The sequence below is a fragment of the Saimiri boliviensis genome, chromosome 8, assembly GCF_048565385.1.
Source record: "Saimiri boliviensis isolate mSaiBol1 chromosome 8, mSaiBol1.pri, whole genome shotgun sequence".
In the NCBI taxonomy this organism is placed as follows: domain Eukaryota; kingdom Metazoa; phylum Chordata; class Mammalia; order Primates; family Cebidae; genus Saimiri; species Saimiri boliviensis.
In genome coordinates, this window is record NC_133456.1 from 54,177,390 (window position 1) to 54,188,205 (window position 10,816).

The 10,816-nt window shown below is 45.1% G+C and overlaps 1 protein-coding gene across 6 annotated transcripts in view; it reads left to right on the forward strand.

Annotated features, from left to right (window-relative positions):
- ATXN7 (ataxin 7) overlaps positions 1-10,816 on the forward strand; it is a 138,410-nt gene that overhangs the window by 122,186 nt on the left and 5,408 nt on the right. For 4 of the 6 annotated variants that reach the window (XM_039477065.2, XM_074404489.1, XM_074404488.1 and 1 more), the window contains 4 exons: positions 77-342; positions 2,173-2,371; positions 2,735-2,856; positions 7,634-8,618. In XM_039477065.2, coding sequence (XP_039332999.1) covers positions 77-342; positions 2,173-2,371; positions 2,735-2,856; positions 7,634-8,618 — 1,572 coding nt within the window. Of the gene's footprint in view, positions 1-76; positions 343-2,172; positions 2,372-2,734; positions 2,857-7,633; positions 8,619-9,751; positions 9,819-10,816 lie in introns of all 6 variants that reach the window. The other 2 variants (XM_074404486.1, XM_074404490.1) reach the window with 1 other exon arrangement.

Sequence of the window (10,816 nt, forward strand, 5' to 3'; positions counted from 1 at the left end):
GTGGTGTTTTGGGATATAAGGCAAACCAAAAATTATTAATGAGGTTCTTAAGTTTCTCTGTGTCTTTGGTCCGCAGACACATTCCTTAACCCAGCGCAGGGCTGTCCAGGGTAGAAGAAAACGATTTGATGTGTTATTAGCCGAGCACAAAAACAAAACCAGGGAAAAGGAATTGATTCGCCATCCGGACTCTCAGCAACCACCGCAGCCTCTCAGGGACCCGCATCCTGCCCCTCCTAGAACGTCACAGGAGCCGCACCAAAACCCTCATGGAGTGATTCCTTCCGAATCAAAGCCTTTTGTAGCTAGTAAACCTAAACCTCACACCCCCAGTCTTCCAAGGTAAGCCAAGGCCTCCAACTCTTTCTCCCTCCCTCACAGATGAGACTTGCAAGTATCGTAAAACCTCAGTATCGTCATGATGTTGAGAAACATACCTCAGACTCATTGTGGAGATAGTTTTTTGAGGGAGTTTTGCTTTAAAAAAAAAAAAAAAAGAGATTGAGTTCATCAGTAGGTTTCAACCAGGGCTCTTCTTGGTTGTAAATGCAAGCAGTGGAATATAGTTAAGAGTTACCTGGTCTATACTTGTTCAACATCAAGTGCCTCAACCCTGTTGAGCAGGCAGAAATTGGGTCCTTCTTATGGGTTAGTGATGGGAACACTTCACATGACTTTGGCAGCAGTTTCCCTCATTTGTCTTTATATAGCAGTGAGAATTCTTGCTGGGGACAGGCATTCAGCCTGGGTTTTTACAGCATCCATTTATCAATGTGTTTTTTCATTCATTCATTTGGGGCTTTGGTCTGAGTATGGATTAGCATTTTAGTAGCAGAATAAACAGAGGATCAGAGTGTTTTAATGAGAACTTATACCTCAGAGACAGTGATGGTGGAATGTGTGTTTGGGCTTACATGTTGAACCAAGTTGAAGTAAAGACTACCTAGTTTCCAGAGGGAAGGGAAAGAGAAAGACGTAGAGAAAGAGGGGCTTCAGTGTTGGCATTTATTGGCAGCAAAAGCTTCTGCTGAGGAATGTGCCAGCCCTTGGTTGCTATTACTTACTGTTTCAGCCTCACGTGTCTGATCCTTAAAATGGTTGCAAAAAGGTGGAAGCACCTCCCTCATGGAAACACAGGTGTCTGTCTGAGCCTATCCCAGCATGAGCCTTATGGTTTCTGTGCAGTGTGCTGGAGGAGCCATCAGAGTAGGCTCCCCAGAGTGTGCTCAGGTTCTGGCCAGAGACTCCTCCCCAAGTCCTTTCTTTGGTCATCTCCTTGTTGAAGTTTTTGCATTTAGAAAAATGTAAGCTTAATTCCAGAACCAGGAGGCCATTAAAGGTGTAGGAAAAACACATTACTGCCCTTGAGTAAGAGGCTGTAAGCTCTCCTCATAAAGTGGCAATACCACCTTATTCTTCTGTCACCTCCTGTCTCTCCTAAGTTATCTTACAGCACTTTGAGAATTATAGTCGGCCCTCTGTATCCATGGGTTTTGCATCTGTGGATTAAACTAATTGCAGATTGAAACTATTTGGGGAAAGAAAAATTGTGTCTGTACTGAACATGTATAGGCTTTTCTTTCTTTGTTAGTATTCCGTAAGCAATACATTACATAGCATTTACATTGTATTGGGTACTAAAAGTAATCCAGAGATTATTTCAAGTATATGGGAGGATGTGCGTAGGTTATATGCAAATACTATACCATTTTATATCAGGCCACTTTGTACATTTGTCTGTTTACTAATTTTGCTAACCCCGGGAGGTCCTGGACCCAATGGATACTGAAGGATGACTATGTTTCATTTATTGTCCTAGTAAACCAAATCCAGTTGAAATTTGAAGAGAAATCAAAGAATTCTGTTAAATTCCACGTGTATTTCCCCTTCTTTGGGGGAGAATAAAAGAGGGATCTGAACCACCCAAATGGCAATAGAAAGGATTTATTCTAAGTTACCTTGATTATATCTGGCAAACAGCTGAACTTAACATCTGCAGTTCAGGAGAGAACTTTACTCCCAAGCCACCTGGATCAGCATCTGTTTTCCCCCAGTGCTGGTGGTGGAACCCAGGCCTCCCCTAGGCTGTTTGGATACATTGTTGTATCTCAGTTAAGGTGGCTGATTGCCAGGTGTGTGATCTGATCCGTGCTGCACTTTCTGCTCACCAAGGCCTCCAGGCTGCCCTGCTCAGCAAGGTGGGAGTGCCCCCATTGACCCTCCTCCAGTCCATGAATCTCCACACCCTCCCCTGCCTGCCACTGAGCCAGCTTCTCGGTTATCCAGTGAGGAGGGCGAAGGCGATGACAAAGAAGAGTCTGTTGAAAAACTGGACTGTCATTATTCAGGTCATCATCCTCAGCCAGCATCTGTAAGTTCCACGTCCACCCCCGCGTTGACCCTCCCCACGCAGCATGGACAGGGCACTGCAGGGGGGCGCGCCAGGGACCTTGGCATGCCCATATGTGTGGGACGCGGTCAAGGTGTGAGAGCAGCTCAGAACAGGGTGCCCCGGAGGCAGCACACAGTCTGTACTGGGGACGTCTCATGATTTTTTCCCTTTCTCTTCCATGACGCTCAGGGCTAGGCATTGTCAGGCTCATGCTTCACAGCCTCCGGTACTCAGAGGCAGTTCTGTCTTTCCTGGTTAGCTCCTTTCCTGAAGGAGAGAGAACCCTGACGGGGCATGCCAGTGTGGGAGTCAGCAAGCACGCGGCTATGTTCTCTCTTGCAGTTTTGCACATTTGGGAGCCGGCAGATTGGAAGAGGCTATTACGTGTTTGACTCCAGGTGGAACCGGCTTCGCTGCGCCCTCAACCTCATGGTGGAGAAGCATCTGAATGCACAGCTATGGAAGTGAGTGCCTATTGTTCTTTGGGAGAGGAGCTGACTTTACACAGTGCTGCATTGTCGTCTTACTTCCTGTGAAACTGATGTTATGAAGATAGGCTTATCTAAACGAAGCTGGCCTTTGGCCCTGAGAAGAAGGTGCTTTGTCATTCATTCATTCATTTGTTCCACAACTGCTTATTGTTCTGGGTGCTAGGGTTCAAAGCAGAAGGACTGTCACATGTACGGAGGTCACTGTCTAGTTGGGAGTCAGTGAGGGGAGAAAAAAATGGTCTACAGAAGAGTAAGGAGATGATAGCTTGTCCTAAGGGAGAGAATGGAAACAACAATCACCAAGACTTATGAGAGCCAACTATATACCAAACAACTTAAATATCTTTAATGTTCACAGTTGTCTGTCAGGTGACCACGATTACAGCCTCCTCCTGACTCTTGTTTTGCTTTTTTTATAGGCAACAAAACTGAGATACAGTGTCATGCAGCAAGTTAGTGGTAGGGCCAGGAATTGAACTTAGAGGTAATTTGTTTTCAAGTCAAGAGCTAAAAATATACAGGCCAGGGGGATTCATGGAACACCTGTCTAAAGAGTCAGTCTTTGAACTGAGAAGGATGGATGAGAAAGAGTAGCCACTGGGATGTGGGCAAGAGCGGGTTCAAGGCAGAAGGAAGCAGCTGTGTCAAGGTCTTGAGTCAGAAGAGACAGCTTGTTTGAGAGACAGCAAGAAAGAGAGCATGGTATAAGATGAGGTCCAAGAAACCAGCACGGGCCAGGTAACACAGAAATTGCTTCAGTTGAAGGTTTTAGGTAGAGGAGCCATGTGCTCCAGTTTGCAATTTTTTTTTTTTTTTTTTTTTTTGAGACAGAGTTTCGCTCTTGTTACCCAGGCTGGAGTGCAATGGTGCGATCTCGGCTCACCACAACCTCCGCCTCCTGGGTTCAGGCAATTCTCCTGCCTCAGCCTCCTGAGTAACTGGGATTACAGGCACGCGCCACAATGCCCAGCTAATTTTTTGTATTTTTAGTAGAGACGGGGTTTCACCATGTTGACCAGGATGGTCTCGATCTCTTGACCTCGTGATCCACCCGCCTCGGCCTCCCAAAGTGCTGGGATTACAGGCTTGAGCCACTGCGCCCGGCCTCCAGTTTGCAATTTAAGACACCTTGTGTGGTACTGTGTAGTTAGTACTTCCCAAACAGGATTTTAAGTGGAAGAAGAGTTCATGGCCAAAAAGGTTTAACTTTAAAGCCTTTCCTGAAAAGAAAAAGAAAAAATTGTTTTGTTTTTTTACTGCAGAACTTTAGAGCCTTTAATCAGCACTGTGCTTCGTAACTCTTGAAGTAGGGAATGTCATGTATAATGTGGAACATGTCCCAAGCTCTTTTGACCTTGGAACCTTTTTTAGAGGAACATCTTGGAGAACTAGTGTTTGGTGGGAATGACTTTGGTGAATAGTAAGCTTTGCTAAGGTGACTGTCCGGTAATCATCTCATCCCAGATCCTCTGTTTGGGCATCATTTACTAGTGCCTCTTTAAATGGACTTTGCCAGTACATTCATTTGCCTCCCTGCTTTGGTTTTCTAAAGTCAGACACTGTTCGGAGGCCTTGGATTGTCCACAACCCGAAGAACTATCTCCATGATCATTAGAAGGACATAACATTTGTTTCCTTAGAGGACCAGGTCCAGAGCACTGTTACTCTACTTTTCTTTTTCGTGTTTTTTCCTGTTTCTTACTGGATAAGAGATTCTTCTTTATGAAGGACCATTGTCCCTGCTTAGACAGAATCAGGGGAGTGGTTTTGGGGGCTCTGCAGGGTTTTTCTCACATCAGAACTCCCTAAGATACCTGAAATCTCAACTTTATATTTCTTCAGACTACCCATTGGAACTTGGAAAGCACACTGAGCTCATGAAACTATGCGTTTAGTGTACTCCTAAGAGTTTAGAAAGGACTTCTGAATGTTTTATCCCCATTATGTTGATACGTGCCTCATGGCCAACAGTTTGGGCAGATAGTTTCAGTTGCCAGTGGCTTGGATGGTGAGACTTCCCTCTTGATGTTGTGAACTTTTTAAAAAGCAGGATCATAGGGTCGACTCTGCTGTCTACTCTGTTCTCTCTGAAGGCTGCCTGCCTTACCCCTTTCTTCCAGGGAGAAGGAAACCGACCCTTTCCATGAGCACAACCATTGGTTTTTAAAAAGTCAATACGGCAACACAAGAGACTTGTTGCCCAGTAATAAGTTGGCACATAGGTTTGGGGCAGATGGGAACTTCCTGCATGATGCCACCCCACATAGGAGTGCTGGCGGCCTTTTCAGGCAGCCCTTAAGATTTGCTTCGGGGAGCTCAGCACTTCTCACCCAGAGAACTGTTCTCACCTGGCATCTTTGAAGCACTCAAGGAAACTTTCAAAGAGGTCCAAGTCCCATCCTACTGGCTCAGCCCAAAATTCTTCCTTACAGGGTTATTGTGGTAAAATTGGAGGTAAGTAAAGTGGGAATTGAGCATGAAAGAGTAATCTCCAGTTTCTGGAGTTTGGCCAACAGTGAAATTAGACTAGCACTTTTTCTGCAGCATGGCCATAACCCAAAAGGCCACTGCCCAGCTCCTACGATTTCTGTGAACTGCTTGTCCTCTGTTGATCAGGGACCACTATCCCATACCCCTAAAAAGGGGCTGGGATGGTTTTCAAAGGATTTTTGTTGTTGGTGTTTTTTTGTTTTTTTTTTTTAACTTTTTGAAATGGTAAGACAGTCATTCAACTTAAAGGAAATACAAGTATTAAAAGGCATACACTGAAAATGCTCAGTCCTCCTGTCAGCTACCTCCAAGTTCTCTACTCAGTCCTCACAGACATTTTTATTATTTTTTTATGTATCTCTACAGAGTTTATTTATGCAAACACAAGTTAGTTTGAGTACATATTGTTACTTTGCCTCTTTATACACAAAAGGGTAATTAACTACTTAAAAGAGCTTTTCTAAGAGGAATTTATAATTGCCTCTCTGAGAGAGCCACATCCTTCCTTGCTCCGGAAGGCTTTTCCTTTCCTCAGGATTTGGTTCCAGGCAGTCTGGTCTTTTAGTCTCTGACTTCCTGAGCCACCTGGTGGTAATCAGAAGCCACTGCTCCCAGTGAGCAGTAGCACTTGGACTTTTAAGGTAAGGGATTCTGGATGCCCCCGAATTACCCAGGGGACTTGTTGCCATGCAGATTCTGATGCCTTTGTTCTGGGATGGGGCCCAGAAACTCAGCTTTCCTAACCAACCTTTCAGGTAATTAATGACAATGCCTGCCTCCTTCCTCTGTGAGTAGTGCAGAGAGCCTAGCCTCTCAATCTTGGCTCCACATTAGAATCCCCTGGAAAGATTTAGAAATTACTGATGTCTGTCCCCACTCCCTGCAGAGACTCTGGTGTAATTGGTATGGATATGGCTTAAGCTCCACAGGTGATTGTAATGTGCAACAGCTGGAGTTGAGAAGCACTGACGTCAGGCCGGAGCTGCACTCTTAAATGGGGTTTTGGGGTTTTTTGTTTTGAGACAGTGTCTCACTCTGTTGCCTAGGCTGGAGTGTGTTGGCATGATCTGGGCTCGCTGCAACCTCCGCCTCCCAGGTTCAAGCAATTCTTCTGCCTCAGCCTTCTGTGTAGCTGGGATTACAGATGCATACCACCATGCCTGGCTAATTTTTGCATTTTTAGTAGAGACGAGGTTTCACCATGTTGGCCAGGCTGGTCTTGAACTGCTGACCTCAAGTGATCTGCTCATCTTGGCCTCCCAAAGTGCTGGGATTACAGGTGTAAGCCACCGCTCCTGGCCGAATGGGATTTTTAAAGCATGGGCAAATATTTGCAGTCATTAATTCATTTTATTAATAACGGTAGTCTTTAAAAGCATCCGGAAAGCACTGGGCAGCAGTCTAGGCTAGCTCTCTCACTGGGATAGTGGCCGGGTCTGCCAGGGCTACCCCGTAAGTCAGGATCAAGGCAGTCTTGGCACTTTCCTTCCAGTCAGGCCTTTTTCTCTTCTGCCACCTCAGTTTAAATTCTGCCAAAGAAGTTTTTGAAATTGTGGTACTGTCACATTTAAGATTAAGGGCTAAAATAAAAGGAGACACTCCTGGTTTGAATGTAGATGCTTTCCTCATCCCCTGAAAAATCCTTTGCCCAGAAATTTTTAACAGAATCCATTGTTATAACACCATGCTGAATATCCCTTGAAACCATGGGGCTTTTTTCCCTTGTTCAGGCCAATAGTTATGACCTCGCAGTTGCTGTTAATCAGCTGTACCCTTCCTTTTCTCTCATTTGCTTCTGAATTCTCTCAACATTTATTGAGTGCCTTCTGTGCTTCCTGCACTGCTGAGCACTAGGACTACAATGGTAAATCAGCTTGGGATGGCTCTCTCTGCAGAGGAGTTGGTGGTTAGCAATCCAACACTTAAAGGATGAGCAGAAGTTGGGATATTGGGTCATGACATTTTCTCAGAATATAAGGAAGATCAGTGGCTGGAAGCAGAGAATGGGGTGTTGGGGGTGGGAGGTGGAGGTAGAGGCTGGGTTGGTAGCAGCAGGGAGCTGCACACACACAATTAATCTAAGAGCCCCAGGAAGGCATTAAAGAATTTGAAGGAGAGAGGTGACAGGATTGGCTTTGTAGTTCAGAGTCATTGCTTTGATGTGGATGGTTTCTCTGTGTCATAAGCAAAGAGGGTGCCATCTGAAAGTCTCCATGAATGGCTGTGGTCAGTGTCACTCACTGTCCTCTCATTTTTTCAGGAAAATCCCACCAGTGCCCAGTACCACCTCACCCATCTCCACACGTATTCCTCACCGGACAAACTCTGTGCCGACATCACAATGTGGAGTCAGCTATTTGGCAGCAGCCACTGTCTCTGCATCCCCAGTCCTGCTCTCGTCCACCTGCATCTCCCCAAATAGCAAATCGGTACCAGCTCATGGAACCACACTAAATGCACAGCCTGCTGCTTCAGGGGCGATGGATCCTGTGTGCAGTATGCAATCCAGACAAGTGTCCTCTTCATCCTCATCCCCTTCCACACCCTCTGGCCTTTCCTCAGTTCCCTCCTCTCCTATGTCCAGGAAACCTCAGAAATTGAAATCCAGCAAGTCTATGAGGCCCAAGGAGTCTTCTGGTAACAGCATTAACTGTCAAAGTGCCAGTAGCAGTACCAGTGGCGGCTCAGGAAAGAAACGCAAAAACAGTTCCCCACTGTTGGTTCACTCTTCCTCCTCCTCTTCCTCTTCTTCCTCCTCTTCTTCTTCTCATTCCATGGAGTCTTTTAGGAAAAACTGTGTGGCTCACTCTGGGCCTCCTTACCCTTCAATGGTAACATCTTCCCAGAGCATCGGCCTCAACTGTGTGACACATAAAGCAAACGCGGTGAACGTCCGGCATGACCAGTCAGGGAGAGGCCCCCCCAGTGGGAGCCCTGCGGAATCCATCAAGAGGATGAGTGTGATGGTGAACAGCAGTGATTCCACTCTTTCTCTTGGGCCATTCATTCACCAATCCAATGAACTGCCTGTCAACTCCCATGGCAGTTTCTCCCACTCACACACTCCTCTAGACAAACTCATAGGAAAGAAAAGAAAGTGCTCACCCAGCTCGAGCAGCATCAGCAACAGCAGCAGCAAACCTACAAAGGTTGCCAAAGTGCCAGCCATGAACAACGTCCATATGAAACACACAGGCACCATCCCAGGGGCACAAGGACTGACGAACAATTCCCTTCTTCATCAGGTAGGAAATGGACTGTGAACCCCATGGGAATGCCCATTTCCTCTCCCTTAGGATCTTTGGCCAGCTCAGAAATGTGTTTGGTTGGGTTGGTTGGTTGGTTTGTAAACAGATATTAAGCTTCATGGTGTATTTAAAAAAAAAAAAGAGTTCACGGCCATATGAAGGAAACACAGGCCTCTTCTGCCAGAATATCTGGTGCCTTTGGAAGATGCTCTTGGGTAAAAAAACTGATGTGTTTTTAGTAGATAAAGCTGCAGAAAGCATCAGGCATGACAGCAAAATCAGAATTGAAGGAGAATCCCTCTCTGAAATAGCCAATAATGTGTTGTCCCGATACTCTGAAGTGTGTAACATTCAAGGCTTTAAGGAAGGAAACAGGCAGTGTTTCCTGGATAGTAGTTCTCTGTTATGTTCCTCTGAAGAAAGCTGAAATAAGATCAGACTGATCTAAAAAGAGGTCATTTAAGGTTTAAAATGAGGCCAGGTGCAGTGGCTCATGCCTGTAAACCCCGCACTTTGGGAGACCAAGGCAGGCAGATGACCTGAGGTCAGGAGTTCGAGATCAGCCTGGCCAACTTGGTGAAACCCCGTCTCTACTAAAAATACAAAAATTAGCTGGGTATGATGGTACACGCCTATAATCCCGCTACTTGGGAAGCTGAGGCAGGAGAATTGCATGAACCTGGGAGGTGAAGGTTGTAGTGAGCCGAGATTGCACCACTGGACTCCATCTAGCAATAGAACAAGACTATGTCTCAAAAAAAAAAAAAAAAAAAAAGAGCATTTATTATTTTCCCCCTCAAAGAATTTCAGATATTCTGGTTAAATCTCACCCCATATTTTCTCTTGCCATTTTTGAGAGAGGCAGGAAAACAGGATTCAGTATGGGCATAGCAGAAGACTGAAATCGCATTCCAAGCTCATCGTTTAAAAAGTCTGCATATGAACCCCATCAGTAGAGAAGTGGCTGATGGATGTGGGATTCATAATTAATTATGACTTTCTGTCTTAGGCTGTATTTTTGACTCTTCCCTGCTCTTCTGCCTGTTGCTGACCTCACCTGTAGCTGTTTCTTCCAGCTTCCTTTGCTCTAACTTCCAGCTCATCTCTCATCTTGTTATTTTATTCATCAGGATATCTCCTCACCTTGCTTACGAACAGGAATTTCAGCAACATCACCCTAGAGCCCTGACTTAAAATGTGAGGCTCTTTTTTATGGTTTTTTTTTTTTTTTTTTTTTTTTTAACCCCCTTCCTCTTCTTGAGCTTAACTCAAATGTTAGCCAGGTTAGGACTTTATCAGAAAATACCAAAAGAGTTCTTAGTGTGATATATAATTTTCTTCTAACATTTGGTTGGATTAACACCCAGTGCCAAAGGTATGGGGAAAATATTTGTGAACTTAAGTAGCTGCATACATTATGGGTTATTATGTGGTGTTTAGCATTCTGATCAGGGGATTCCTAGACAAATGACAAGTGTGCTCTCCCTTCTTGGTTTGTAGTTACTCATTACAGTTTATAAGCATCAATCCAGTATAAACAGAGAAGACATGGTGTACCCATTCTTCAACCCACTGTCTTTGAGAGTAGAGTCCCCAGGAGACGTGATCCCCATGGGAGGGGCATTCCATTGTGCTGTAATGCCCATCTCACATCTGTATTAGTGAGCACATTGCCTTCATTTAGACAGGAGTGTTGATCTCAATGCCCACAAGTAACAGAAAGGACAGAAGGGGCCAGGTGGGGCACAGCAGAGATTGGCAGTGCCTACGAGAAATCCGGAGACACGGAACAGCTGCTTCCAGCCATTTGTTACCTGTTTTAAAGAGAGGCTGCAGATCTGGACTTGGATGTGAAATTTAGTCTGCACACACCCCACACACACTTTTTTTCTCTTAAACCTGGTATAACCTACATATCTGTGGGCCATCTTTGGTGCATTACCTTCCATTTTGCCACCTTTGATTTTTACCATGTAGTGGTACTGTGTCTTACAGGAACAAACCAAACAGCCTGACTTTGGGCTTTTTCCTTAAAATCAGTTTCCACTTAAGTTTGTGCTTGAGAGAAATTTTCTCTGCGCAGAGGAATACTTTTTATTATGCTACACAAATCCTGGGGCAGGAAGAGGGGTGCTTGCTTAGAGATCAAAGGATCTTCAGAACGCCAAGAAGTGTTGCACATTTTTATGTCTTTG